The 27890-nt window shown below is 52.8% G+C and overlaps 3 protein-coding genes, 1 long non-coding RNA gene and 12 other non-coding genes across 17 annotated transcripts in view; 2 read left to right on the top strand and 14 right to left on the bottom strand.

The window, feature by feature from the left end:
- Nucleotides 1–595: 595 nt before the first annotated feature.
- On the bottom strand, nt 596–10354 carry CWC25 (CWC25 spliceosome associated protein). The gene is made up of 10 exons (XM_005531505.3): nt 10245–10354; nt 9374–9546; nt 7853–8086; nt 6246–6315; nt 5434–5561; nt 5161–5230; nt 4191–4345; nt 2383–2469; nt 1870–2031; nt 596–1266 (listed from the first exon to the last, which is right to left on the bottom strand). Exons 1-10 carry the CDS (start codon nt 10260–10262, stop codon nt 1152–1154), a joined length of 1212 nt encoding a protein of 403 aa, XP_005531562.1. The 5' UTR covers nt 10263–10354; the 3' UTR covers nt 596–1151.
- A 115-nt stretch (nt 10355–10469) lies between these two features.
- LOC148182444 (uncharacterized) lies at nt 10470–12111 on the top strand. Its single transcript, XR_015774689.1, has 3 exons — nt 10470–10703; nt 11390–11491; nt 11708–12111. It is a non-coding gene; the product is annotated as an uncharacterized LOC148182444 (long non-coding RNA).
- Nucleotides 11575–11646, bottom strand: TRNAC-GCA (transfer RNA cysteine (anticodon GCA)). Its single transcript has one exon. It is a non-coding gene; the product is annotated as a tRNA-Cys (tRNA).
- Nucleotides 12037–12108, bottom strand: TRNAC-GCA (transfer RNA cysteine (anticodon GCA)). The gene has a single exon. It is a non-coding gene; the product is annotated as a tRNA-Cys (tRNA).
- A 507-nt stretch (nt 12112–12618) lies between the features above and the next one.
- On the bottom strand, nt 12619–12690 carry TRNAC-GCA (transfer RNA cysteine (anticodon GCA)). Its single transcript has one exon. It is a non-coding gene; the product is annotated as a tRNA-Cys (tRNA).
- Nucleotides 12691–12965: 275 nt separating this feature from the next.
- On the bottom strand, nt 12966–13037 carry TRNAC-GCA (transfer RNA cysteine (anticodon GCA)). Its single transcript has one exon. It is a non-coding gene; the product is annotated as a tRNA-Cys (tRNA).
- Nucleotides 13038–13351: 314 nt separating this feature from the next.
- Nucleotides 13352–13423, bottom strand: TRNAC-GCA (transfer RNA cysteine (anticodon GCA)). Its single transcript has one exon. It is a non-coding gene; the product is annotated as a tRNA-Cys (tRNA).
- A 1330-nt stretch (nt 13424–14753) lies between these two features.
- Nucleotides 14754–14825, bottom strand: TRNAC-GCA (transfer RNA cysteine (anticodon GCA)). The gene has a single exon. It is a non-coding gene; the product is annotated as a tRNA-Cys (tRNA).
- A 410-nt stretch (nt 14826–15235) lies between these two features.
- On the bottom strand, nt 15236–15307 carry TRNAC-GCA (transfer RNA cysteine (anticodon GCA)). Its single transcript has one exon. It is a non-coding gene; the product is annotated as a tRNA-Cys (tRNA).
- Nucleotides 15308–15678: 371 nt separating this feature from the next.
- Nucleotides 15679–15750, bottom strand: TRNAC-GCA (transfer RNA cysteine (anticodon GCA)). The gene has a single exon. It is a non-coding gene; the product is annotated as a tRNA-Cys (tRNA).
- Nucleotides 15751–17131: 1381 nt separating this feature from the next.
- TRNAC-GCA (transfer RNA cysteine (anticodon GCA)) lies at nt 17132–17203 on the bottom strand. Its single transcript has one exon. It is a non-coding gene; the product is annotated as a tRNA-Cys (tRNA).
- Nucleotides 17204–18360: 1157 nt separating this feature from the next.
- On the bottom strand, nt 18361–20911 carry RPL23 (ribosomal protein L23). The gene is made up of 5 exons (XM_005531408.3): nt 20843–20911; nt 20540–20623; nt 19772–19900; nt 18873–18986; nt 18361–18506 (listed from the first exon to the last, which is right to left on the bottom strand). The coding sequence occupies exons 1-5, from the start codon at nt 20853–20855 to the stop codon at nt 18424–18426; spliced, it is 423 nt and encodes a 140-aa protein (XP_005531465.1). The 5' UTR covers nt 20856–20911; the 3' UTR covers nt 18361–18423.
- Nucleotides 19569–19702, bottom strand: LOC148182454 (small nucleolar RNA SNORA21). The gene has a single exon (XR_015774701.1). It is a non-coding gene; the product is annotated as a small nucleolar RNA SNORA21 (small nucleolar RNA).
- Nucleotides 20912–21091: 180 nt separating the features above from the next.
- Nucleotides 21092–21163, bottom strand: TRNAC-GCA (transfer RNA cysteine (anticodon GCA)). The gene has a single exon. It is a non-coding gene; the product is annotated as a tRNA-Cys (tRNA).
- A 217-nt stretch (nt 21164–21380) lies between these two features.
- On the bottom strand, nt 21381–21452 carry TRNAC-GCA (transfer RNA cysteine (anticodon GCA)). The gene has a single exon. It is a non-coding gene; the product is annotated as a tRNA-Cys (tRNA).
- Nucleotides 21453–21738: 286 nt separating this feature from the next.
- Nucleotides 21739–27890, top strand: part of LASP1 (LIM and SH3 protein 1) — a 28357-nt gene continuing 22205 nt past the window's right edge. The window contains exon 1 of one of the 2 annotated variants that reach the window (XM_088068127.1): nt 21739–21933. In XM_088068127.1, the coding sequence (XP_087924253.1) occupies nt 21865–21933 (69 nt within the window). In that variant the 5' untranslated portion in view covers nt 21739–21864. The remainder of the gene's footprint in view (nt 21934–27890) is intronic. The other variant, XM_088068128.1, reaches the window with a different exon arrangement.

Consider the following 27890-nt stretch of genomic DNA (forward strand, 5'->3'; position numbering starts at 1 on the left):
CCGCCGCGGCCGGCCGAGCCCGCTCCGGCCCCGGGCCGAGGAGGCGCCAAGATGGCGGCGGGCTGAGGGGGTGGGGAGCGGGAGGTGCCATGTCCCGCCCGAGCAGGGGGAGCCGCGGGCGCTGCCGGCGGGAGAGCTCCGGCTCGGGCCGCGGCAGCGCGGGGAGAGCCGCGGCACGCACTGGGCTGTGAGAGGGAACAACGGACAGGGAAAGCGGATGGAGAAGGAGACAGAGCGAAAAAAGCCCCGTTCCCTCCTCCTCGTCCCTGGGATGGTCTCGCCCAATCGGCGTGACGCGCCCGCCAAGGCCACGCCCCGCTAGGAACCGACCAATCAGCAGCGAGGCGGCTGGAATTATGAATGGGCTGTTACACACGTCACGCGCCGCCGTTTAAAGGGCCCGCGGCTGCGCTGGGACCCCGCGGGGACCCTCGGGGGGACAACGGGGACCCCTCCGGGCCCGGGGCGCGTCCTGCGGGCCGGACACAGCTCACAAGGGGCTGCTGCAGCCTCCCGAGCCCTCAGCAACCCTTCCCGCCCACAGCCGATATCACACCTGCCCCTCCCATCCCCCCCCCCAGAGCCACAAAGGACATTTAACAAACGACAGTGAAATTTCTTAATCAAAAAGGCAAAATAAATCTACACTGCTGTACATATACACATTACTTACATTACAAAATCCCAGAGAAGTATTTGCTGTGCCAGCTACGCTCTGCTCATTCCCTTTTTTCTGCCTCAGAAACGGCTTCTTTTGGGTCAAAAATCAATGAAATTAATCTGTGAGCCACCAGACGCCAGCCACAGACACCACACGGCGAGGTGCGGATGCCAACGGTGCCAAACCCCATGGAATTAGCCCGGCTGTGGATCGGTGCTGCTCTGGATTTTAAGGATTAACAAAACCAGAATTCCTTGGGGAAGCAGCGAGCAGCCGGCCCAGTTTGGGAATAAGGTACAAAAGTGACCCCGGTCGGGGTGGGGAGAGGAAGGAGGAGAAGCTCTGGCAGGACAAGTGGAACACAAAAGCTCACGAGGCCTCAAACTGGCCCCAAGTCCTGAAGGCTGCGAGGGCTTGGCTCCGGGAGCTGGCATCGTTCCTGGAGAGCTCTCACCTCTGGGAACAAATGTCCACTGAGCTCACAGAGCTTTCACCTCTGCATAAAGTTCTTTTCCAAGGCAGCGGGAGTCCTCTGCAGGGAGTGGATGTTGCGCTTGACCCGATCCTCCAGGCTGGAGGTGGAGGCACTCTCCAGCTTCAAACGGCTGCAGGAAGGGGAGCAGAGAGAGAAATCACAAGTCTGGGACTGACAGAGAGCAGGTTTGGATTAGGGACTGGATATTGGGATGGAATTCCTTCCTGGGAGGCTGGGGAAGGGCTGGGATGGAATTCCCAGAGCAGCTGTGGCTGCCCCTGGATCCCTGAAGTGTCCCCAAGCCAGGCTGGACAGTGGGAGGTGGCCGTGCCGTGGCACTGGATGGGATTTAAGGTCCCTTCCCACCCAAACCATTCCATGGTTCTGTGATTTTTGTGCTCCCAGGGATTAAATTATAAATTCCCACCTGTGCTCAGAGGTTTTATTGTCAATCGCAGGCTCACAGGGACTGCTGCAAGCTCCAAAAACCAGAGAATTTCTAAACATCTGCATAAAAACCACTCCCAGAGTGATAAAACATCACCAGTGCCCAGCCTGGGTCTGACTCCCAGTTAGCAAGAAGCGTTTTTTGGGTTGAGGGGAGAATTTGGGACCAGCAGATGTCCCCAGCTCTGTAAGCCACAGGGGAGATGTGCAATTCAATCATCTGAAGCATCCCAGACCCCGAGGCCAGGCCTCAGAATCCTGGATGAGGAGGTGGTAAAAGACTCACTGGAAGAATTTCCCATCCCTGGCGTCGAGTTTCTCCAGCTCCCGCTCCAGCTCCTCCTCCTTGCGGTGCTTCCTGAGGTTGTTGGCTCTCTCCTCCTCCCTCCACTTGGCATTTTCCATCATTTCCTGCCGTTTCCGCTCCAGTTCCTCAGGAGAGATCTTTCTGTTTGGGTGGAAAGCACCTCTTTAGATTTTTCTGTGAAGGTTTGGAGAGGTTTTTCTGTGAAGCAGCAGCACCCCAGGCCCCAAACCTTCCACTCTTTGGGATCCTGGAATTGCTCAGGTTGGAAAAGGCTCGGATCAACCAAAGATGGTTCACACAATCCCCCAGATGAGGGGGGGTTTTATCTTTGGCAGCCAAGCAGCAAAGCTTGGGAGGGCGTTTTGAAATGAAATTTAAATTAAAAATTAAGTTTTTAAAAATATTTAAAATCTTTTTAAGCATTCCAGAGGAATTTCCAGAGGAAAATCTGGCTCCCAGGGGTTTGTCCCCCCAGGACAGGGCCCCACTGACCTGGTGTAGCCTGAGGGCTGCTGGCGCCTGAAGCTCTTTTTGGGGGAAGGACTCCTGGCTCTGCCCTTCTCCTCCCGGCTGCTGTGCCTGCAACACCAAAATCCTCCTGGTGAGCACCAAAATCTGCCTGGTGAGCACCAAAATCTGCCTGGTGAGCACCAAAATCCATCTGGTGAGCACCAAAATCCATCTGGTGAGCACCAAAATCCATCTGGTGAGCACCAAAATCCTCCTGGTGAGCACCAAAATCTGCCTGGTGAGCACCAAAATCTGCCTGGTGAGCACCAAAATCTGCCTGGTGAGCACCAAAATCTGCCTGGTGAGCACCAAAATCCTCCTGGTGAGCACCAAAATCCTCCTGGTGAGCACCAAAATCCTCCTGGTGAGCACCAAAATCCTCCTGGTGAGCACCAAAATCCTCCTGGTGAGCACCAAAATCCTCCTGGTGAGCACCAAAATCTGTCTGGTGAGCACCAAAATCTGCCTGGTGAGCACCAAAATCCTCCTGGTGAGCACCAAAATCCATCTGGTGAGCACCAAAATCCATCTGGTGAGCACCAAAATCCTCCTGGTGAGCACCAAAATCTGCCTGGTGAGCACCAAAATCCTCCTGGTGAGCACCAAAATCTGCCTGGTGAGCACCAAAATCTGCCTGGTGAGCACCAAAATCCTCCTGGTGAGCACCAAAATCCATCTGGTGAGCACCAAAATCCATCTGGTGAGCACCAAAATCCTCCTGGTGAGCACCAAAATCTGCCTGGTGAGCACCAAAATCTGCCTGGTGAGCATTCATAAAAATTAATAACAAAAATTAAATTTATTTAATTCATAAAAAATATATAAATTTTATTTATTTCATCAGCAAACAATTTTTTATCATTTTAGCTGTGTTAGATAAAGATAATTTAACAGCCCTGAATAATCAGTTTGAAGAGAACTGGGACCAACCAACAAATACCTGGTTTTTCAATAATTTCATCTGTAATTTTAATTTAAATTAAATTAAAATAATTTAAATTAAATTAAAATAAATTGAATTAAAATTAATTGAATTTAATTAATTAAATAACTAATGAAGTTAATTAAATTGAATAAATTAAATTAAATAAATTAAATTAAAATAAATTAAATTAAAATAAATTAAATTAAAATAAATTAAATTAAAATAAAATAATTCAAATTAAATTTAAATTTAAATAATTTTAATTATTTAATAAATAAATGAAGTAAAGATAATTTAAACTTAATTTAATTAGCTCTGAATGATCAATTTGAAGAGAACTGGGACCAACCAACAATATCCTGGTTTTTTTAATGATTTCATCTGTAATTTTAATTTAAATTAAATTAAAATAATTTAAATGAAAATAAATTTAATTAATTAAATAATTAATTAAATAATTTAAATAAATTAAATGAAAATAAATTAAAATAAAAGAATTTAAATTAAATGAAAATAAATTAAAATAAAAGAATTTAAATTAAATTAAATTAAATTAATTAAATAATTAAATAATTTAAAAATTTAAAAAATAAATTAAATTAAAATAAAATAAAATAATTTAAATCGAATTAAAATTTAGATTTAAATAATTTTAATTATTTAATAAATAATTGAACTAAAGGTAACTTAAACTTAATTTGATTAGCTCTGAACGATCAGTTTGAAGAGAACTGGGCAAACCCCAGCCACCAGCAACACCTCAAGGGTGTCCCCAGTAAAAAGTGGGATTTCATGGGAGAGAGCTGCAGGGCGGGGATGTGGGAGATGGGATACCAGGGATGGGATTCCAGGGAATTGCACTCACTGTTTGCTGTGCCTGCAGGGCGATCCCGAGCTCCTGGCAGGGTTCCTCCTGCTGGAATGGCTCTGGGGAGAGCGGGATGAGCTCCGCGAGCGCTGCCGGGGCCGCTCCTGGCACGGGGAGCTCCGCGAGCGCCGGCTCGGCTCGGGATCCCTCACCTGCAATCCAGAGGGGATTGGGAGCAGGGAATTCCTCCCTGGAATGCAATTCCAGGCTGCTCCTGGATCCCTGGAAGGGGCTCAGGACAGGCTGGAGCAGCCTGGGACAGCGGGAGGTGGCACTGGATGGGGTTTGATGTCCCTTCCCACCCATTCCACGATTCCATAGATAACAGGGATGGGTTTGATGTCCCTTCCCACCCATTCCATGATTCCATGGATAACAGGGATGGGTTTCATGTCCCTTCCCACCCATTCCACAATTCCATAGATAACAGGGATGGGTTTGATGTCCCTTCCCACCCATTCCACAATTCCATGGATAACAGGGATGGGTTTGATGTCCCTTCCCACCCATTCCACAATTCCATGGAAAACAAGGATGGGTTTGATGTCCCTTCCCACCCATTCCACAATTCCATAGATAACAGGGATGGGTTTGATGTCCCTTCCCATCCATTCCATGATTCCATGGATAACAGGGATGGGTTTGATGTCCCTTCCCACCCATTCCATGATTCCATGGATAACAGGGATGGGTTTGATGTCCCTTCCCATCCATTCCACAATTCCATGGAAAACAAGGATGGGTTTCATGTCCCTTCCCATCCATTCCACGATTCCATGGATAACGAGGAGCAGCTGAACAAGCCTCATCCCAAATCCCAAGCAGAATTCCGGCTGAGCTCTGAATAATTTGAATTTCAAGGCTCAAATGGCTCCAAATTGAATCTAAAACTTATTAAATTATGTCCCACTCATTATCCTGTTCCAGCAATTCCCAAATTCCTGCTTTTCCCTGTCTCGGGGTGTACCTGTAAGCCATATCCCGGGATTTTGGAAGGAGCAGCCTTCCAGGAGGAATTCTCCACTCTTTTCTGCGACCTAAAAAGAAAAATAAAATCCTTTTGAAGCAGATGAATTGTGAGAATAAATCCATTTTTTATCACGCCTTAACGATGCAAAACCAACGAAGCAACAAGTTTAATGAAACATTTAATTAAACTAAATACTATTAATTAAAATTAATTAGAAAGACAAAGCTCAGAGGTGGGGTTTTTTTTTGGCCAGAAAAATGGAAAACTCACTTATTTCTGCCTTTCTCCTCCTCAGAGCTGGAGCTGTCGCTGCTGGAGCTGCGCCGCCGGTGCTTCTTGTGCTTCTTCTTCTTCTCCTTCTTCCTCTTCCTCTCCTTTTTATCCAAACTGTTCTGCAGCTGCAAAGACAAAAATTCCCTCAGAATCCCAGGGAAAAGACCAGAATTCCCTGTGGAAAAGCTCCTGGCAGGAAACCCCAGCCAAAGAAATCTTTACAAGGAACTGAAAACAAAAAAAAAACAGATTTTTTCCTGTTTAAAGGGGTAAAAAATGTCCCTGCAGAGAAATGTCTTTATAAAAATGTACAGCCATTTCTAAATTTAAAGGCAGAAAATATAATTTAACAAGATTTTTTCTCAAAACTGAGGAGTTTAAGGAGAAAACAGAGCTCAGCTCCTTGTCCTGAACAATCAAAATTCTGTTTTTTGCGCTCCAGGTACAAAAAAAATCTTTCCCAAAAAAAAAAAAGAAAAACGTGTAGATATTTATAAAAATGATAAACATTTCTAAATTGAAAATTTATAAATTGATTTTTAAATTAAAAATTTCACTTAACTTAAAAAATTCAATTAATTTAAAAATTGTAATTAATTTGAAAATTTAACTTCATATTAAATTAAACACTTATAAATTGATGAATTTCTCTTTGCAGAGAAATCTCTTTATAAAGATGTACTTATAAATTTAAAGGCAGAAAATCTGGTTTAATGAGATTTTCTCTCAAAATTGAGAAGTTTAAGGAGCAAACAGAGCTCAGCTCCTCATCCTGAACAATCAAAATTCTGATTTTTGCTCACACCTACCAAGGCTTTGATTTTCTTCATTTTCACTGGATTGTTCAAAACTTCTCTTTTCTTTTCCTCCTCCTTCTTCCTAAAGCAAGAAATAAAAAGCTGATGCTGGTACTGGTTTGTCCCTTGCTAAACTTTTAATTTTGTTTAATTAAAATGTGGTTAAAGGAATGTCAGTAAATATTATAAATATTATTTATAATACTGTATTGCTATATAATATATTATAATTATAATATTATAAATATTTAATTATATTAACTGTATATAACATATAACTAATATATTATAAAATAAGTAATGTATTATTACAATGTGTTATAATACATTATGTATATATCATTATATATTACAAAATAGAAATTAATAATCATAGAACATATTACATACTGTAGTATAATTATCATATTATTTTATTTTTATATATTTATATATTATATATTTATATTAATTTATATATTTTCATATTATATTTTTATTATTTATATATTCATGCATTCAATATATTTCATATATTATGTAACACAGTTATTATAATTAATTGATATATAATACATAATTATTACAATTAATCTATATACAAAATATAATTACTATAATCAATTTCTATATCGAGTTATTTAAATAATATATTATTATAATTGTTTTTATCTAATTCTTATACTTATCTATAGAATATAATTATATATTATTAACATATAATGTATATTATATATTATATATAGTTACAATGATTATATATTATATGTAGTTATAATGATTATATATTATGCACATAATATATGATATATAAAATACATATATATAATGAATATAATATATGTTGTATTATTGGCACATTAATGTATATTATTAATATGCATCATATTAATTATTAATATATTATTAATAACATTTCTATTAATATTATTGTGTTATATAATTATTATACATTATCTATAGTATTATACATTATATAATATTATGTATTATAATTAGTATTATTAATATTAATTATAATAGGTATTATTGTATATTATAATTAGTATTATTAATATTAATTATAATATGTATTATTATATATTATAATTACTATAATGAATATTAATTATTATATATTATTATATATTATAGTTAATATTATTAATATTAATTATAATAGTATTTACTATATATTATAATTACCATTATTAATATTAGTGATAATATATATTATATATTATAGTTAATATTATTAATATTAATTATTACCGGTATTATTATATATTATAATTACTACAATGAATATTAATTATAATATATATTATTATATATTATAGTTAATATTATTAACATTAATTATAATAGTATTTACTATATATTATAATTACCATTATTAATATTAGTGATAATATATATTATTATACATTATAATTAATATTATTAATATTAATTATAATCGGTATTATTACATATTACAATTACTATTATTAATTATACACCACCCACATTCATATTGTATCCTATTAATACACGTCAATTACACAGAAAACACCTAATTACATCTATAATTTATTTAACTACATCTAAATTATTCATTTATAATTATTTTAAGTTATTAACACAACAAAGCAAACGCTGCCCCTCCCCTCCTGTCCCACCTGATCATGAAGAGCGGATCCTCGCGGATTTTGGTGGCCATGTCCAGCACGGAGCTGGCCCCAGCCCTGGCGAAGATGGATCCTGGCAGCAGCCCCGAGTCCCCCGAGGCACCGTCCCTGTCCCCAACCTTGTCCAGGATGAATTTATCCACGGGCCGGCCCAGCAGGTACTCGTCCCTGTTCACCATTCCCCCGGGGCCCTGGTACATCCACTCCAGCTTCTCCTCGCGCTTCCTGCCGCACAAAACAACCGGGAATTATCCTGGACTCGGCTGGGCCGCCGTGGGAGCTGATCCCAAGGGATCCTCTGCTGGGAGGGTTGGGATTGCTCAGCCTGGAAAAGTTTTGTGGTGACGTGGCTGGAGCGTTTCAGTGCCTGACTGGGGCTCAGGAGAGCTGGAGAGGGACAAGGGACGGAGCGACAGCACAAGGGGAATGGCGCAGGGCTGGGCTGGATGGCATTTTGGGAAGGAATTCCTCCCTGGGAAGGACAGGAGGGGATGGAATAGAAATCCCAGAGCAGCTGTGGCTGCCCCTGGATCCCCAGCAGTGCCCAAGGCCGGGCTGGACGGGGTTTGGAGCAGCCTGGGACAGAGGGAGGTGTCCCTGCCGTGGCAGGGGTGGCACCGGCTGGCCTTTGATGTCCCTTGCACCCCAACCCATTCCATGAGCAGCAGAGCCACTGTCCCCACAGCTCTGCCAGGGGCACGGGCAGCACCAACCACCCCAGCCCAAGCACAGCCAGGCCTGGCTGTCCCTGTGCTGTCCCTATGCTGTCCCTGTGCTCTCTGTGCTGTCCCCATGCTGTCCCTGAGCTGTCCCCATGCTCCCTGAGCTGTCCCTGGGCTGTCCCCATGCTCCCTGTGCTGTCCCCAAGCTGTCCCTGTGCTCTCTGTGCTGTCCCCATGCTCTCTGTGCTGTCCCCATGCTCTCTGTGCTGTCCCCGTGCTCTCTGTGCTGTCCCCGTGCTGTCCCCATGCTCTCTGACCTGTCCCCATGCTCCCTGAGCTGTCCCTGAGCTGTCCCCATGCTCTCTGAGCTGTCCCCGTGCTCCCTGTGCTGTCCCTGTGCTCTCTGAGCTGTCCCCGAGCTGTCCCCATGCTCTCTGAGCTGTCCCCGTGCTCTCTGAGCTGTCCCCATGCTCTCTGAGCTGTCCCCGTGCTCCCTGTGCTGTCCCTGAGCTGTCCCTGTGCTCTCTGAGCTGTCCCCGAGCTGTCCCCATGCTCTCTGAGCTGTCCCCGTGCTCTCTGAGCTGTCCCCGAGCTCTCTGAGCTGTCCCTGAGCTGTCCCCGTGCTCTCTGAGCTGTCCCCGAGCTGTCCCCATGCTCTCTGAGCTGTCCCCATGCTCTCTGAGCTGTCCCCATGCTCACTGTGCTGTCCCTGAGCTGTCCCTGTGCTCTCTGAGCTGTCCCCGAGCTGTCCCCGTGCTCTCTGAGCTGTCCCCGTGCTCTCTGAGCTGTCCCCATGCTCTCTGAGCTGTCCCCGAGCTGTCCCCATGCTCTCTGAGCTGTCCCCGCTCACCTCACGGTGCCCATGTCCTCGGCGTAGCGCTGCATCTCCTCCCGCGCCCGCTCCTCCTGCAGCTCCCGCTGCAGCTCCTCGATCTTCTTCCTCTCGGCCTCATGCTTCTGCTCCGCCTTCCACACCTTCTCCACATTGCGCAGCGTCTGCGGGTGCCAGCTCTTCTTCAGGTTCTGTGGAGAGCACCGGGATCAGCACCGGGATCAGCACCGGGATCGGCACCGGGATGTGCACAGGGATCAGGGCCGGGATGGGCACAGGGATCAGGGCCGGGATGGGCACCGGGATGGACACCGGGATCGGGGCCGGGCCCAGCCCACCACCACCGGGATCCAGCCCTGGAGAACGGACCCGCGGCTCCCGCTGGCCCCGGGAGCAGCCTCAGGTTCCGGTGAAGCCGCACATCCCTGCCCTGCGGCCCCTCCTAATCCCCCACGACCCCTCCGAACCCCCCCAGACCCCGCTCCCACCCCCGGCCCCCTCCAGCACCCGCTGACCCCTCTCATTCTCCCCTCCGTCCCTGCTCCCCTCCCCCGCCCGATCCCTCTGATCCCCTCCCGCTCCCGCACAGCCCCGCTGGGCCCGCTCACTCCCCGCTTCCTTCAGCCCCCCGGTTCCGCCATCCCCCTCCCACCCCCCGTTCCCCTCTGACCCCTCCCGGTTCTCTCATTCCCCACTCAGCCCCCCCGGTTTCCCTCACAGTCCCTCCGTTCCCCTCTCAACGCGCCCATTTCCCCTCATTCCCCTCTCAGCCCCTCCCGGTTCACCCTCAGTCCCCGCGTCTCCCTTCACGCTCCCCCGTTCCCCTCTCAGCTCCCCCCGTTCCCCTCTCAGCTCCCCCCGTTCCCCTCTCACCCCCCGTTCCCCTCACCAGGTCTCCCCCCCCCATCGCAGCCGCCGGGAGAGCGCGTCCGCCGCTGCTACCGGAGCAGGAAATACGTCATCACCGCGCGCCGCCGCTGGAGTAGCCGTGCGTCATTCCCGCCCCCACGCGTCACTTCCGGCGCGCCGCTGAGGCGGTGGGGATGATGGCGGCGCGCAGTAGGGGCGGTGCGGGAGGGGGAGGGAGGGAAAACCAGCGGGGAGGCCCCTCAGTACCGGGCCTGAGAGGTGTTTTCATTCCGTTCATGGAATCCAAAATGGTTCGGTTGGGAAGGGACCCCCAAAACTCTCCATTCCCACCCCTTGCCATGGTCAGGGACACCTTCCGCTATCCCAGGTTGCTCCAAACCCGGTCCTTGGCCACTTCCAGGGAATTAAGACAAGATCTGAGCTTGTTTCAAAAGAGGCTGGCTGCAGCAATCCCAAAGAAACGCCTGGAAATGATGAAGTGAGTAATTGCAGAAGCAGCTGAAGCCACGGGACGAGTCTGTCGGGCTGTGCTCACCACAGGGGACGGGAGCGCCGCCGGCTCGGACCTGCGGGGCCCAAATGACGCTCAGGAGCAGGGCCCGGGCGGTTCTGTCACCTCCGGCCGTGCCCGGGCTGCCTCAGCCTGGCACCTCCCAGTCTGTGGTGGGCTACAACGAAGGATCTGCTGGGGTGGGTCACAGCTGGTGAACCACTCGGTTTAGCCCCGGTGATCTCCTGAGCTAGCACGAGTGATCTCTCGGGTTATCCCCGGTCATCTCCCGGTTTGGAGCTTGTGATCTCCCGGGGCAGAACCGGCGGTTCCCGGTGGAGGGGGCCGGGTTCGAACCCGTGACCTCGCGGTCCCCAGCCCGCGGCGCTGCCCCCGCGCCACCTCCCCGCGGGCCCCCCGCGCCCCCCCCCCAGCCCCGCGCCCGGGGCGTGGCTCAGGGGCAGCGCTGCCGCCTGCGGGGCCGTGGGTCACGAGTTCGAGCCCCGGGGCTACCCAGACGCTGACCTGTGTCATCACAGCCACCCAGCCGGAGCGGGGACCTCAGAGCCCGGAGGGAACAGCTCAGCGCGGCTCCTTGTGACTTCCAGAAGTTCTAGAAGCGCGTTCTACACATAATTAATTCATGTTTAAATTAAGGGTAATTACTCCAACAGGAAAAACTCGAGAGGCACCCGCAGGGAGCGCAGAGCTCAGGAGAGCAGAGTGGCAAAGGCTTGGCTAAAGATCACCAAGTGATTCCCAAAACCTCAGAGGGGGTAAGAAAGGCTTTCCACGGTCTGGGTGTGAGGAATTTGTGGAGGAAAAAAAAGGGTGAAAAAGCAGGAAAAGGGGAAAAGAGAGGGGGCACCTGGAGTTGAACCAGGGACCTCTTGATCTGCAGTCAAATGCTCTCCCACTGAGCTATACCCCCTGGGCCTGGGACATTTCAAATCTAACTTTTATTGGGAAAACAAAAGAGCTTTCTTGGCCAGGCATTGGATTCCCTCCCTCAACACCCACCTCTTGAAGGCACCTGCCACGGGCTGCACACGGAGAAATGGGATAAGCGATGGCAACCAGGAGAAATTCTGCGAGATCTGGTGCCTGCAGGGAGCTGGAAACGAGAGAAGAGCGCCCACAGGCAGCGAGTGGCTCTCACACAGAGCACAACCCCTGCACTTCCCAACAATCCGGGATTCCTTGGGTGCTGCAGCTCACAACCAGCACGGAGCGCACAGAACCGGGTCAAGAGCTCTCCACAGGGTTTTGTTCTGTGGAAGATTTGGGCAAAAAGAAGGTGGAAGAAGGGGGAAAAAAGGAAAGGGGGCACCTGGAGTTGAACCAGGGACCTCTTGATCTGCAGTCAAATGCTCTCCCACTGAGCTATACCCCCTGGAGCAAGCAGGGACAATTAAAAACATTTCCTGGGAAAGTCAGGAGTGTTTCTGTCCTGGATTCCGTTCATCCACACCTCCCTCTGCCCCTCCTGTGCCTGGGAAAGGCTGGGAAACTCCAGCAGTTCACTGTGAAAATGAGGACAAAAGGGGGAGCAAATGGAATTGAGGAGGAAAGGGGGAGCAAATGGAATTGAGGACGAAAGGAGGAGGAAATGGAATTGAGGACGAAAGGGGGAGGAAATGGAATTCAGGAGGAAAGGGGGAGGAAATGGAATTGAGGAGGAAAGTCACTCCAGAGGAAAGCAGTGAAGGGTTCACAACACAAGCCCTGAAGTTGCCCCACAGTCAGAGCCCAAATCCTTGGAATTTGAAATCCTCTGAAGCTCCCAGCCAGCGCTGAGGGTACAGAACAAACTCCTGAGATCCAACCACAGCTCTGCAGCTCCTTCCTGGATTTCTGGAAGGAATTTTATGGGCAAAAGGAAGGTGGAAGGAGAGGAAAAGAGAGGGGGCACCTGGAGTTGAACCAGGGACCTCTTGATCTGCAGTCAAATGCTCTCCCACTGAGCTATACCCCCTGTGCTGAGGGAAAAGAGCAATAGGACCCCTGAAAACCAGGCCAGGATTTATTCCCACTGCGGGTGAGTGTCCCAGTGAAAGCTGCCCACAAACCAAAGTCGTGTCTGGGCTCTGGCCCTGCCCCAGAGGTCAGATTCCTGTGGGATTTGTGTAGTTTGAGTGCTCAGTTTTTAATCCTGGAATTCCCAGCCCTGCTGCTGTGCAGGCACAGACAGCTGGGGTATTAAAAAAGGAGGAATCATCCTCATTTTTTCATGGAAAAAAAAAGGGGAGAAGGGGGCACCTGGAGTTGAACCAGGGACCTCTTGATCTGCAGTCAAATGCTCTCCCACTGAGCTATACCCCCTGACACCTTTTGGGGCATTTTTAGAGGCTCAGGTGTTTCTGTGGCTTGGATCCCTTCACCTGCCAGGCTGTGCAGGGAGTGAAATGTGAGAAACGCTGAGAAATGGTGGGAATGATGAGAAATGACGAGAAATTCTGGTAAATGGTGGCTAAGAATGAAAAGTGCAGAAAGGCACCCACAGACAGTGAGTGCTTCCCCACCCTGCCCTTTTCCAGGGCCTTGCTGCTCCCAGCCCGCATTCCCTGCACCCCCCACAGCACCTTCCCGAGAAAGATTTGGGCAGGAGGAAAAGGAGGAACAAAAGAGGAAAAGAGAGGGGGCACCTGGAGTTGAACCAGGGACCTCTTGATCTGCAGTCAAATGCTCTCCCACTGAGCTATACCCCCTGCTACATCCTCACCTCCATAAAACATCTAAGGGATGTTTTTCCCAAATTCCTGAGCTCTCTGTTCCTCAGGGATCAGCTCCTGCTGCAGAACCTGCAGGGCTGCACCATCCACTGCTTCCCTGAACTTCCCTTCCCTTCCCTTCCCTTCCCTTCCCTTCCCTTCCCTTCCCTTCCCTTCCCTTCCCTTCCCTTCCCTTCCCTTCCCTTCCCTTCCCTTCCCTTCCCTTCCCTGAACTTCCCTGAACTTCCCTGAACTTCCCTGAACTTCCCTGAACTTCCCTGAACTTCCCTTCCCTGAACTTCCCTTCCCTGAACTTCCCTTCCCTGAACTTCCCTTCCCTGAACTTCCCTTCCCTGAACTTCCCTTCCCTGAACTTCCCTTCCCTGAACTTCCCTTCCCTGAACTTCCCTTCCCTGAACTTCCCTTCCCTGAACTTCCCTTCCCTGAACTTCCCTTCCCTGAACTTCCCTGAACTTCCCTGAACTTCCCTTCCCTGAACTTCCCTTCCCTGAACTTCCCTTCCCTGAACTTCCCTTCCCTGAACTTCCCTTCCCTGAACTTCCCTTCCCTGAACTTCCCTTCCCTGAACTTCCCTTCCCTGAACTTCCCTTCCCTGAACTTCCCTTCCCTGAACTTCCCTTCCCTGAACTTCCCTTCCCTGAACTTCCCTTCCCTGAACTTCCCTTCCCTGAACTTCCCTTCCCTGAACTTCCCTTCCCTGAACTTCCCTGAACTTCCCTTCCCTGAACTTCCCTGAACTTCCCTCCCCTGAACTTCCCTTCCTTGTCCCATTCCCATTCCCACTCAGAACCTCTGTGGAATCTCTGACCTTTCCCCCTCTCTTCCACCTCTGACCACAAACAGGGAAAAGAGGGAACAGGGGGAGGAGGCTGAGGCTGAGCAAACCCCCCCAAAATCCCCAGGGAAAAGAGGGAGCACCTGGAGCTGAGCCGGGAACCTCCTGATCCGCAGCCAGACCTTCTCCCACTGAGCTCTGGGTCATTTCAAAACGTTTTTTTGGGAAAGGAAAAAAAGGTTTCTCGTCCAGAGATTGGATTCATTCCCTCAACAGCTCCCTGAGCAGCCCAGGGAGTGCCTGGGAAAGGTACAGGGATAAATGATGGGGAAAATGAGGAATTCTGCTGATGAATTAAGGCTGGAGAAAAGCACAAACAGACAGGGAATGGATAGAGCACAACCCCACAACTTTCCCATCTGTTCCTTGGGTGCTGGAGCTCACAACCAGCACAAGCTCAGAGCTCTCCGTGGATTTTTCCTGTGGCAATTTTTTTTAGGGTAAAAGGAAGGTGGAAGGAGAGGAAAAGAGAGGGGGCACCTGGAGTTGAACCAGGGACCTCTTGATCTGCAGTCAAATGCTCTCCCACTGAGCTATACCCCCTGGGCCTGGGACATTCCGAAACATTTCCTGGGAAAGTCAGGAGTGTTTCTGTCCTGGATTCCGTTCATCCACACCTCCCTCTGCTCCTCCTGTGCCTGGGAAAGGCTGGGAAACTCCAGCAGTTCACTGTGAAAATGAGGAGGAAAGGGGGAGCAAATGGAATTGAGGAGGAAATGGAATTGAGGAAGAAAGTCACTCCAGAGGAAAGCAGTGAAGGGTTCACAACACAAGCCCTGAAGTTGCCCCACAGTCAGAGCCCAAATCCTTGGAATTTGAAATCCTCTGAAGCTCCCAGCCAGCGCTGAGGGTACAGAACAAACTCCTGAGATCCAACCACAGCTCTGCAGCTTCTTCCTGGATTTCTGGAAGGAATTTTGGGCAAAAGGAAGGTGGAAGGAAGAGGAAAAGAGAGGGGGCACCTGGAGTTGAACCAGGGACCTCTTGATCTGCAGTCAAATGCTCTCCCACTGAGCTATACCCCCTGGGCCTGGGACATTTCAAATCTAACTTTTATTGGGAAAACAAAAGAGCTTTCTTGGCCAGGCATTGGATTCCCTCCCTCAACACCCACCTCTTGAAGGCACCTGCCACGGGCTGCACACGGAGAAACGGGATAAGCGATGGCAACCAGGAGAAATTCTGCGAGATCTGGTGCCTGCAGGGAGCTGGAAACGAGAGAAGAGCGCACACAGGCAGCGAGGGGCTCTCACACAGAGCACAACCCCTGCACTTCCCAACAATCCGGGATTCCTTGGGTGCTGCAGCTCAGAACCAGCACAAGCTCAGAGCTCTCCGTGGATTTTCTGTGGCAAAGTTTTTAGGGCAAAAGGAAGGTGGAAGGAGAGGAAAAGAGAGGGGGCACCTGGAGTTGAACCAGGGACCTCTTGATCTGCAGTCAAATGCTCTCCCACTGAGCTATACCCCCTGGGCCTGAGACATTCCGAAACATTTCCTGGGAAAGGGAGAGGTTTTTCTCCCTGTGGCTGGATCCCTCCACAGCTCCCGTGCAGCCCCATGGTCCTGTGGAAGAACGGGAATTAAATGGGATAAAACTGCAAATGTGATTCCTCCCGTTCCATTTCCCAGCCCTGATCCAGTCTGGGATATCCCCGTTCCATGTCCCGGCTGGATCCGGTTCAGGTTTCCTCCCATTCCGTGTGCTGGCTCTTATCCAGTCCGGCTTTTCCTCCCTACCCCATCCCACCCTGATCCAGTCCCGGTTTTCCCCTATTCCAGATATCAGTTGCGATCCAGTCCAGGTTTTCCCCCAAATCCACATTCCAGCCGTGATCCAGTGCGGGTTTTCCTCCATTCCATATCCCACCCGTGATCCAGTGCGGGTTTTCCTCCATTCCATATCCCAGCCGTGATCCAGTGCGGGTTTTCCTCCCTTCCATATCCCAGCCGTGATCCAGTGCGGGTTTTCCTCCCTTCCATATCCCACCCGTGATCCAGTGCGGGTTTTCCTCCCTTCCATATCCCAGCCGTGATCCAGTGCGGGTTTTCCTCCTTTCCATATCCCACCCGTGATCCAGTGCGGGTTTTCCTCCCTTCCATATCCCACCCTGATCCTGTCCGGGTTTTGGGGTTTTCCCCACTCCAGATCCCAGCCCGGATCCAGGTTCAGTTTTTCCCAGCCCGGATCCAGGTTCAGTTTCCCCATTCCTGGTTCCAGCCCAGATCCAGGTTCAGTTTTTCCCAGCCCAGATCCAGGTTCAGTTTCTCCCAGCCCAGATCCAGGTTCAGTTTCTCCCAGCCCAGATCCAGGTTCAGTTTTTCCCAGCCCAGATCCAGGTTCAGTTTCTCCCAGCCCAGATCCAGGTTCAGTTTCTCCCAGCCCAGATCCAGGTTCAGTTTCCCCATTCCTGGGAATTTCTCCCTGCAGGGATTGAAGCCCAGGGGAGGCTCAGGCAGACCCGGATTTCCCGGGAGTTCCTGGCAGCGCTTCCCCACCCACTGCACAATCCCTGTCCTTTTCCAGAGCCTTTTCCCAGCCCGCATTCCCGGCCCACATCCCACAGCAGCTTCCCAACCTCCCCCTGAGGGATTTGGGCAGGAGGAAGAGGAAGAAAAGAGGGGGCACCTGGAGCTGAGCCCCTTCATTCCATGAGGATTCCCAGCAGGAATCTCCCTGCTCGTTACCATCCCAGCAAAGCGCTGCTAATGAATCCCAGGACGAATCCCAAATCCTCCCAAAATCCTCATCCCTTTCCTCACCGGCACCCAGCTGCTCCCTCACAGCGGGGAAAATCTGGGAATTCCGGGCTCCCGAGCACATTTCTGGGGATAAAAAGATGGAAAAAGAGAGGGGGCACCCGGATTTGAACCGGGGACCTCTTGATCTGCAGTCAAATGCTCTGCCCCTGAGCTATACCCCCAGCTGGGCTGGGTGGACAGGTGTGCCCAGGTGAGGCTCTCCATGGCCAGGTGAGGCTCTCCATGGCCAGGTGAGCTCTCCATGGCCAGGTGAGGCTCTCCATGGCCAGGTGAGGCTCCCTGTGGCCAGGTGAGACTCCCCATGCCCAGGTGAGCTCTCCGTGGCCAGGTGAGCTCCCCGTGGCCAGGTGAGCTCTCCGTGGCCAGGTGAGCTCTCCGTGGCCAGGTGAGCTCCCCGTGGCCAGGTGAGCTCCCCGTGGCCAGGTGAGCTCTCCGTGGCCAGGTGAGCTCCCTGTGGCCAGGTGAGCTCTCCGTGGCCAGGTGAGCTCTCCGTGGCCAGGTGAGCTCTCCGTGGCCAGGTGAGGCTCTCCATGGCCAGGTGAGCTCTCCGTGGCCAGGTGAGGCTCCTCATGGCCAGGTGAGCTCCCCATGGCCAGGTGAGGCTCCTCATGGCCAGGTGAGTCTCCCCGTGGCCAGGTGAGGCTCCTCATGGCCAGGTGAGCTCTCCATGGCCAGGTGAGCTCCCTGTGGCCAGGTGAGGCTCTTCAGGCCCAGGTGAGGCTCTCCATGGCCAGGTGAGGCTCCCTGTGGTACAGAAACATCAGGAATGGCAGAAAAAGCATCAGGAATGGCACAGAACCATCGGGAATGGCACAGAACCATCGGGAAGGGCACAGAACCATCGGGAAGGGCACAGAACCATCGGGAAGGGCACAGAACCATCGGGAAGGGCACAGAACCATCGGGAAGGGCACAGAACCATCGGGAAGGGCACAGAACCATCGGGAAGGGCACAGAACCATCGGGAAGGGCACAGAACCATCGGGAAGGGCACAGAACCAGCCCGAGCTTTTCCCTGGCCACGCCTCCCCACTCTGCTCCTGATGGTCCTGGGAATTCTCCAATTCTGGGAAGAAAATCCCAGGAATTCTCCAATTCTGAGAGGTCCAGCACAAAGGCTGAGCTGCCCACTGACCCCTCCCAGCCCCCCTGAGATGAGGAATCAATTCAGGGTCACAAATCTGAGCCATTCCAGGGATTCTTCAGGAATCTGCCGGGAAAACGCAATTGGAAAATCGCCCAGTTCCATCTTCTGGAGCTCCATAAAAACGCTTCCCAGCACAATCCTGCTGCTGTTTGGCAATAAAAACACCACAGAGTTGGTACAAGGAGTTTTATTTTGTGTCCCTGGCCAGGGGCAGGGCCGGGATCGGGATCAGGATCAGGCGATGCTCCCGGCGTTGGAAGCGATCCTGGGCCACAGATCCGCACATTCCTTGGCCACGGGGCCTGTGATGGCTGAGCCTGGAAAACAGGGACAAAACAACGGGCTCAGCTCCTCCCTGACAGGCTGGGATGGAATTCCCAGAGAATTGTGGCTGCCCCTGGATCCCTGGGAGTGTCCAAAGCCAGGCTGGACACGCCTTGGAGCAGCCTGGGATGGCGGGAGATGTCCCTGGGATGAGCTTTGAGCTCCCTTCCAACCAAACCACTCTGGAACTCTGCGGTTCAGAGCTCACAGATGGCTCAGGGCAGCATTTCCCACCCTAAATCCCATTCTCTGAGGGCAAACTCCAGTCCTTTCCCCCAGCAGAGCTCTGTGGCACTGCCAATCCCCCCAGTGCTCCCAGCAGGACACAATTCCCAGCAGGACACAATTCCCAGCCTCACCTTTCATTTCCCCTTTGTTATTTACAATCACTCCCGCGTTGTCCTCGAAGTACAGGAACACTCCGTCTTTTCTCCGGTAGGATTTCCGCTGCCGGATCACCACTGCCGGGTGCACTGCGAGGAAAAAAGGGTCCCAGCCCTCGGGATGAGCCCACATTCCACACAGATCCCACGGGAATCAAACCCACGGCACGGATCCGGGCTGGTTTTGCTCTGCACCTCGGATTTGTGGTGTTTTACTAAGAGGTTACGCTTCAGAGCCAATGGTCCCCTTAAAACTGACCATGTGATGTTTGGAGATGCACTGAAAATCCAGGAAAATTCCCACTTTCCCAGATTGATTTTGAGATAAATTATTAATTCCCCAACAACGTTCAGCGAAAACTCCTCTGGAGCAGGAGCAGACCCATGGGTGGTGGGGCCTGGATGGGATTTAAGGTCACTTCCCACCCAGATCATTCCAGGATTCCATCATTTTTCACTTCACACATCCACGTGGCATCGCTCCTCTTTCCCTGATGGACAGGAGGGGATTTAGGGAAAGAATTCCTCCCTGGCACAGGGGACCCAGAGCAGCTGTGGCTGCACCCCTGGAAGTGCCCAGAGCCAGGCTGGACACGCCTCGGAGCCGCCTGCAAAGTTGAAGGTGTCCCTTCCCACGGATGGGATTTAAATTCCCATCCCAGGATTCCCAAACCCTGTCCCACCGCTGATTGAAATCAACAGCACCAGGAGCTGCCACTTCACCCAAAAGCGGCGCCTTTGCTCTGCCCTTCCACGACAACTCCCTGAGCCACGGCAGAGACCCAACGAGTGCTTTAGAGAAGGGGGGGAGGCGACTCTCGGGGACTTTGCGCCCGATCCCGGCGGCATTTCGGGACAGGAACGGCGGCACTCACCCTTCTTCCTCAGCTCCGGCTTGCCCTTCTTCACCGTGGCCATCACCATGTCACCCACGCCGGCCGCCGGCAGCCGGTTCAGGCGGCCCTTGATGCCTTTCACCGAGATGATGTAGAGGTTCTTGGCCCCTGCGGAGAGCGGCGGCGCCGTTATCCCGGGATTCCCGGCGCTGTTATCCCGGGATCCCCGGCGCTGTTATCCCGGGATTCCCGGCGCTGTTATCCCGGGATTCCCGGCGCTGTTATCCCGGGATCCCCGGCGCCGTTATCCCGGGATTCCCCGCGCCGGTAGCCCGGGATTCCCCGCGCCGTGTTCCCGGGGTTCCCGGCGCTGTTATCCCGGGATCCCCGGCGCTGTTATCCCGGGATCCCCGGCTCTGTTATCCCGGGATTCCCGGCGCTGTTATCCCGGGATCCCCGGCGCTGTTATCCCGGGATCCCCGGCGCTGTTATCCCGGGATTCCCGGCGCTGTTATCCCGGGATTCCCGGCGCTGTTATCCCGGGATCCCCGGCTCTGTTATCCCGGGATTCCCGGCGCTGTTATCCCGCGATTCCCGGGCACAGCTTCTCACTGTGTCCCACTGCACGGACACCCAACAGCGCTACCGCTACCAGGAGACTCCAGAAGGAACGCGGAGCTTTGGGGATTGACAGCTCGGCCTCCGCGTTACTGCGGGGCCCTTCCCGAGGGGCCCTTCCCGAGGGGCCCTTTCCGAGGGGTTCCCCCGTTCCCGGGGTCCCTCCCGCCGTCCCAGCCCCGCACCCACCGGTGTTGTCGGCGCAGTTGATCACGGCCCCCACCGGGAGACCCAGGGAGATGCGGAACTTGGCCCCGGACGAACCTCCGCGTCCTGCGGGTCGAGAAGAGCGTTAAGACCCCGGGACCGCCTCACGAAGCGGCCCCGGGCCTGCGCCTCACGGCGAGGGCAGCGGAGCCATCACCCGTGATATCCGCTCCCGCCCGGGCTCAGGCGCCTCTCCCCGAGTCCCCGGTGCGCCGGGGCGGCCACGGGAACGCGGGATGGCGGCGGATGGAGCCGGATGGCGGCGGAGACCGGCGCCTCCCTCACCTCGCTTCGACATCTTGGCGCCGGAAGAGGCGGCGGATGTCACGTGACGCGCCCGCCACGCCTCGCGCGCGGCGGCGCCCCCTGGCGGCGGCGGGAAACGCCGGACCCTCACCGACAGCACCGGGAGCACCGGGAGGGAGCGGCGGCGACGGGAAGAGGAACCAGGGATAATTCGGTGCGAGAAAACACTGGATAAGCGGAACTTAAAAAAATATAAAAAAAAAAATAATAAAAATGAAAAACAAAACAAGGGGGCACCCGGATTTGAACCGGGGACCTCTTGATCTGCAGTCAAATGCTCTGCCACTGAGCTATACCCCCGGTGCTGTACCACAACTGCTGGGCGTCTCTTTACGGTTCCCTCCACGCCTGCGCAGTCCCCGTCCCACGCGCGGGCACCGCGCCCGCGGCGCCCGCGCGTGGAACGGGGGCTGCGCGCGCGTGCAAATGCGACCCCCCCGCCTCACCCCCTCCCCCAATGAAATACCGACAAAAAAAAACCCCAAAATGCTTAAAATCATCAAAAAAAATCGCACTGAGGGGGCACCCGGATTTGAACCAGGGACCTCTTGATCTGCAGTCAAATGCTCTACCACTGAGCTATACCCCCGCTCGCCGCGCGCTCCCGCCACCATCCCCCCCTACCCCCTCCTCACCCCCTCCAACCTCCCCCGGTTCGAATCCCGCCGAGCCCGGAATGTAAATTTATTTATATTTTTTTTTTTTTTCTACCGTTTTTTTTTTATTATTCTGTTTTTAACCTTTTTAGGGTTGTTTCAGCTCGCCGCCTCCTCCCTAGGGGCGCGCACCCGCGTTCCGTGTGCGCGCACGCGTAGGCGAGCGCTCCGCCCTCGCCCTCCCCTTCTTCTTCCCTTTTTCCCACCTCCTCCTCCCCCTTTTCCCGACTATTTAAAGTCGCGACATCGCGGGCGGCGGCTCAGTGGAAGAAGAAGGCGGCGGCGGAGTGTGGGAATAATTTTATTTTATTTTTTTTTCCCCTTTCCACGCGAATTTTTTTAGCCATGAATCCCAACTGTGCGCGCTGCGGGAAGATCGTGTATCCCACGGAGAAGGTGAACTGCTTGGATAAGGTGAGCTCCGGAGGGTCGCACGTGGATTTGGGATTTATTTTATTTTTTTCCCTAATGGATCGGGTGTTTTTCCCCTTTAACCGCTGTTCCCGGTTTTTTTTTTCCTCGGGATCGCGTTATCCTGGGGGGTCTCGGCCACATTCCAGCCCCCCGCGCGTGGCGCTTCCTTGTGGGCACCGCTCTCCCCCTCCGCCCTATTCCCGGGAATATTTCCACGCTTCCCACTCCAAACCTCGCTTTTCCCAGGGTGGGGATTTCCACGCTGAACCCCATTGTCCCGGGGGGGGATTCCAGGGAATCTAGCTCCCTTTTCCCAGGGATCTCTCCACACTTCCCACTCCCACCCCCCCTTTTCCCGGGGTGATTTCCACGCTGCTTTTCCCCTCCTGTGTCCCGAGGGATCCCCGGGGATGGAGCTCTTTACCCGGGGGGGCTCCGACAGCGTCCCCAGCCCTTCCTCCCATCGCAAATATTCCGATTTATTTGGATATCTCCGATCCAAAGGCAGCACAGCCGTGTGGAGGCCCAAGGAAAGCAACAGTTAACGCTTCCCTGAATCCGGCAGCCTCATCTGGTTTCCATTATCGAGCTTTTTCCCCTTTTTTTTTTTCCCCTCTTATTTTTTTTTTTTTTCCAAAATCTTCCATCCCCATTGATACTTCTCTATTCCAAAATCCCATCCCTCCACTCCGGGGCTGCCTCCCCTTAACCCGGAGTATTTTTTTTTTTTTTTTAAGGGGGGGGAGGGAGAATTTTCCCCTCCAAACCCAAATTTCTGGTGGAAGCTGGAGGTGGGGAAGGCGATGGTGGCTCTCCATTCCCGGTGCTTTTTCCCATGGGATATTCCTTTGACTCTGGAGCCTCTCTCCTCCCCCTCCTCTCCCAGGCTTCTGGGACAACCAGTTTAGGGACTAAAAAAAGTAACTGGGAAGAAGAACGCTCCGCTCTCCAGCGGCATTCCTGAGCTCCGGCAGACCCCGGTGCTCGCATTTTTAAGGGATGATGTTTCTTCCTGAGGCCGGCAAGGGCTCGGAGCTGAACTCTCACCCCCAAATCCTGGGATTTGGGGGCTCCGTGCCCCGGGAAGTGCTGGGATTTGGATTGGGGACAATAGGAAGGGGGAAAGGGTTGGGGGATAACCGGGAGGTGAAGGGGGGGTTTGGGGGATGCGGATAAAAAGAAGGGAAGGGGGGTTTGGGGGGTGTTCCCAAGGGAAAGGGGGGTTGGGGATGCTGGATATTTGGGAAGGAAGCGGGGTTTGGGGAAGGTTTTGGAAGGATTTGGAAGATGCTGGGGTTGAGCTGGCTGGAAGGGAAGGGGGTGTCGGGCTTGTGGCCGGGAGGGGAGCGGGGGTCCCTGGCGGCTCCGGGAGCTGCTGTGCTCCAGCTGGGGGAAGCAGGAGCCCGCAGTCACCATCTTGTCCTCCTCGGGCTCCTCAGCCACTTCCTCTTCCTAAAAACCGAGCGCTGCCGGCTCCTGCTGAGGCTCAACCCCACCCCGAGCGCCTCCGGCTCCCTTTTCCCGGAGAGCTGCCCCAGTTCCCGTAAAACCCTGGGCAGGGCCTTGGAGAGCCTCTGTCCCTGCTTTTCCCGGAGTGTGTCTGTCCTTGCTTTTCCCGGCCTTTGGAATGTGTCTGCTCCTGCTTTTCCTGGCCTTTGGAGAGCCTCTGTCCCTGCTTTTCCAGCCCTTGGAATGTGTCTGTCCCTGCTTTTCCTGGAGTGCGTCTGTCCTTGCTTTTCCTGGCCTTTGGAATGTGTCTGCTCCTGCTTTTCCTGGTCTTTGGAGAGCCTCTCTCCCTGCTTTTCCGGGAGTGTGTCTGTCCCTGCTTTTCCTGGAGTGCGTCTGTCCTTGCTTTTCCTGGCCTTTGGAATGTGTCTGCTCCTGCTTTTCCTGGCCTTTGGAGAGCCTCTCTCCCTGCTTTTCCGGGAGTGTGTCTGTCCCTGCTTTTCCTGGCCCTTGGAGAGCTTCCTTTCCAGCCCTTGGAGTGTGTCTGTCCCTGCTTTTCCCAGCCCTTTCCCTGCTTTTCCCTGTCCCTGCTTTTCCCAGCCCTGTCCCTGTTTTCCCAGCCCTGTCCCTGCTGTTCCCAGCCCTGTCCCTGCTGTTCCCAGCCCTGTCCCTGCTGTTCCCAGCCCTGTCCCTGCTGTTCCCTGTCCCTGCCTTTCCCAGCCCCGTTCTCCCGGGCAGAGTCCGAAGGGCAGCCGGGCGGTGTTGGCAGAAGCCGGGAGGGGACGGCCACACCTTGGGGTGTCTGGGAGCGACGGCTGCGCCCTGGGAACCGGGAAAAGTCCGCTTCCCTTCGCGATTTGTGGAAAACTCCTCTTGTGCCGTGCCCGGGGTGGCTTTGGGGACCCGTCCCTGCCCCCAGCAGCTCCGGTTTCCGCTGGGGAAGTGACACCCGGAACCCGCGGCGTTCTGAGAGCCCCGAGCCTCGCCAGCCCTCGGCTCCTCCGCTCCAGGGGATCCCTGGATCCGCTGCTCTTCCCAAATCCTGGAGCGAAGGCTTTGCCTGGTGGCAGCCAGAGCAGCTGGGGATCCCTGCAAGTGTCCCAGGTTGGAGAGGGATAATCTGGGACAGTGGGACGTGTCCCTGCCTGTGGCAGGATGAGTTTTAAGGTCCCTTCATCCCAAACCATTCCATGATCATAAATCCAAGGCATCCTTTATTACCCCAGCACGGATTATCTCTGACCCACTCACCTGGAAACTTTCAGAGCTGTTTTCCTTTCAATCCATCATTAAATCCTTTCATTCCACTGAGGTTATGGCGCTCAGAAGAGCTTCCAAAATGTGTGTTCGCACTTAGAATTCCTGTCCGGAATGTGGGAGCAGCCGGGATCACCTCCAGGCTCGGAATTTGGAATCACAAGGTCTTGTTGTTCCTCTAAAGCCTCATTTGGAGCCTGTCCTCTTTCTCCACGTGAGGAGAACGTTCCTGGGAGCCGAAATAATTCCCGGTCCCCCGTGTCCAGCGCTGCTCCGGCCTCCCTGCGGCGCTGCCGCGGGTTCCGTGCGTCCCGCGTTAATTCCGTCCCCATCCGTGGGACAAAGGGAGGCTCGGCCACGGGAAAAACGCTCCGTGGGCATCCCAGCTCCCGTGGAGAGCCTCGGGAAGAGCTGGGAATGTCGCTGTGGAGCGATTCCTGCCGGGAGCTGGGCCGGGAATGCGCTGGGAATGCTCCGGGATGGGAGCAGGGCCTGCCCGGGAGCGTCGTGATGCTGTGGATCACAGGGATCTGCTGATCCTGGGGTTGGGGCTCTTTCCCTCCTGGATCACAGGGATCTGCTGATCCTGGGGTTGGGGTTCTTTCCCTCCTGGATCACGGGGATCTGCTGATCCTGGGGTTGGGGCTCTTTCCCTCCTGGATCACAGGGATCTGCTGATCCTGGGGTTGGGGTTCTTTCCCTCCTGGATCACGGGGATCTGCTGATCCTGGGGTTGGGGCTCTTTCCCTCCTGGATCACAGGGATCTGCTCCCAGAGCTGGGATTGGGGTTCTTTCCCTCTGGATCACAGGGATCTGCTGCTGTTCCCAGATTTGGGATTGGGGCTCTTTCCCTCCTGGATCACAGGGATCTGCTGATCCTGGGGTTGGGGTTCTTTCCCTCCTGGATCACGGGGATCTGCTGATCCTGGGGTTGGGGCTCTTTCCCTCCTGGATCACAGGGATCTGCTGCTGTTCCCAGATTTGGAATTGGGGTTCTTTCCCTCTGGATCACAGGGATCTGCTGATCCTGGTGCTGGGATTGGGGTTCTTTTCCTGCTGGATCACAGGGATCTGCTGCTGTTCCCAGATTTGGGATTGGGGTTCTTTCCATGCTTGATCACAGGGATCTGCTCCCAGAGCTGGGATTGGGGTTCTTTCCCACTGGATCACAGGGATCTGCTGCTCCCGGTGCTGGTGCTGGGGTTCTTTCCCGCTGGATCACAGGGATCTGCCTCCAGCTGTGCCAGATCCTCCTGGGATTGGGGAATTCCTTGAGGAAAGGCTCTGGGATGGGGCTGGCTCAGTTCCCCCCACGGATCAGAGGTGCCACCACCGGCAGCTCCCGCTGGGAAGGGCTCGGAAAGAACCCTCAACCCTCCAGAACAGCCTTGAACTTCCTAGAACCCCCAAAACCTCGGGATTCAGCTTGATCCATCCCCCAGGAGCCGGGAAGGGGGGAAAGCACCCCGGGATGAGCCCAGGGGAGGAACAAACTCTCCTGTCCGGGGCTGAGTCACGGCCCCAGAGCCCGGCGGGGTTTGTGCTCCGGGTGTGGCAGCAGGAACGCGGATCTTGGACAGGGAATCGCCTCCTGGGACCTTTGGGAATGGAAATCCCGGGAAAGCGGCGGCTGGGTTTGAGGGCTGAGCGCTGAAGGCCTGGCCTGAAGGGTGTTCCACTCTAATTAGTGCTTGGAGCTGCTAATTGGGCTTTTCCTGGATTTTTGGGGTGGTTTAGGAGCTGAGGGGTCGCCCCAGGGCAGGTGAGGTAGGTGAAGGTTTTGCTCCGGGCTCTGCTTTCCCTGCTCCAGCTCAGCCCCTGCCCGGGACGGAGCTCCAGGAAATTCCTGGGAGCTGGGAATTCCCTCCAGATCCCTGAAATCCCCGCGGGAGCGCCGAGCCGGGGGCTGCCAGGACATTGAGCGGCCTCACAATCCCAAAATCAGAATCATTTTAGTCAGGAGAGACCTCCCGGATCATCAAATCCAGCCTTGAATTCCAGCTCTGCGACATTCCCGGCTCAGCTCCAAGCTGGAACCGTTTCTTTAGGATCAACCCCAAAAAAAGAACCCCAAACCTCCCCTTTGGGGTTGATCCTTTGGGATTTCTGTGCCTCGGATCCATCTTTGCTTCCCATGGGAAGATTTTTCCTCTTGGCTCGTGCAGCCTCACTTGTCCTGCTCTTCTGGCTGGGAAAAAAAATTCCCAAATCCCAAAAAAAAACCCCCAAAAGCGGCCGCTTTGAACCTCCAAACTCAGCCCCGCCGAGGTTTCGCTCGTGTTTCCCGCAGAAGGAAAATTCCCATCAATTCCCGGAGCTGTGGAATTAAAAACAAACCTCCCCAGCGTTCCCAAACGCGTTGGGAAAATCGGGAGGGACGGAATTTTATCCTGGATTAAGCGGGATATTCCCTGCGCTCGTTTATCCCGGTTTCCCTTCCCCGCTCCCGAAATATTCCTCGATATCTAAAAGGGAGTTGGGAAACAGGATTTTTTGGAGCGCTGGCGGATCTCACATGGAAAATTTGGTTTTCCTGGGGTCGCAGACGGGATTCCAGCGAGGATTTTGGGATTCTGGCAGGAAATTGTGGGATTCTGGCGGGAATTTTGGGATTCTGGTGGGGAATTTCACGATTCCAGCGGGAATTTTGGGATTCTGGTGGGGAATTTCACGATTCCGGCGGGAATTTTGGGATTCTGGTGGGGAATTTCACGATTCTGGCGGGAATTTTGGGATTCTGGCAGGAAATTGTGGGATTCTGGCGGGAATTTTGGGATTCTGGTGGGGAATTTCACGATTCCAGCGAGGATTTTGGGATTCTGGCAGGAAATTGTGGGATTCTGGCGGGAATTTTGGGATTCTGGTGGGGAATTTCACGATTCCGGCGGGAATTTTGGGATTCTGGTGGGGAATTTCACAATTCCAGCAGGAATTTTGGGATTCTGGTGGGGAATTTCACGATTCCAGCGGGAATTTTGGGATTCTGGCAGGAAATTGTGGGATTCTGGCGGGAATTTTGGGATTCTAGTGGGGAATTTCACGATTCCAGCGGGAATTTTGGGATTCTGGTGGGGAATTTCACGATTCTGGCGGGAATTTTGGGATTCTGGTGGGGAAATTCACGATTCCAGCGGGAATTTTGGGATTCTAGTGGGGAATTTCACGATTCCAGCAGGATCTTTGGGATTCTGGTGGGGAAATTCACGATTCCGGCGGGAATTTTGGGATTCTGGCAGGAAATTGTGGGATTCTG

The sequence above is a fragment of the Pseudopodoces humilis genome, chromosome 29 (assembly GCF_049639895.1).
Source record: "Pseudopodoces humilis isolate 2021_Gansu_Grassland_sample_001 chromosome 29, ASM4963989v1, whole genome shotgun sequence".
Taxonomy (NCBI): Eukaryota; Metazoa; Chordata; class Aves; order Passeriformes; family Paridae; genus Pseudopodoces; species Pseudopodoces humilis.

What these genes read in the sequence shown, in the direction of transcription:
- CWC25 (XM_005531505.3), bottom strand. An exon ending in TCCCGGGATATGGCTTACAG is followed by an intron (nt 4,346 to 5,160) that starts GTACACCCCGAG and finishes TCTGGATTGCAG; the next exon opens with GTGAGGGATCCCGAGCCGAG. An exon ending in CCCTGCAGGCACAGCAAACA is followed by an intron (nt 2,470 to 4,190) that starts GTGAGTGCAATT and finishes TTGGTGTTGCAG; the next exon opens with GCACAGCAGCCGGGAGGAGA.
- RPL23 (XM_005531408.3), bottom strand. An exon ending in GCCGGAGCTGAGGAAGAAGG is followed by an intron (nt 18,987 to 19,771) that starts GTGAGTGCCGCC and finishes TTTTCCTCGCAG; the next exon opens with TGCACCCGGCAGTGGTGATC. An exon ending in TAACAAAGGGGAAATGAAAG is followed by an intron (nt 18,507 to 18,872) that starts GTGAGGCTGGGA and finishes CCTGTTTTCCAG; the next exon opens with GCTCAGCCATCACAGGCCCC.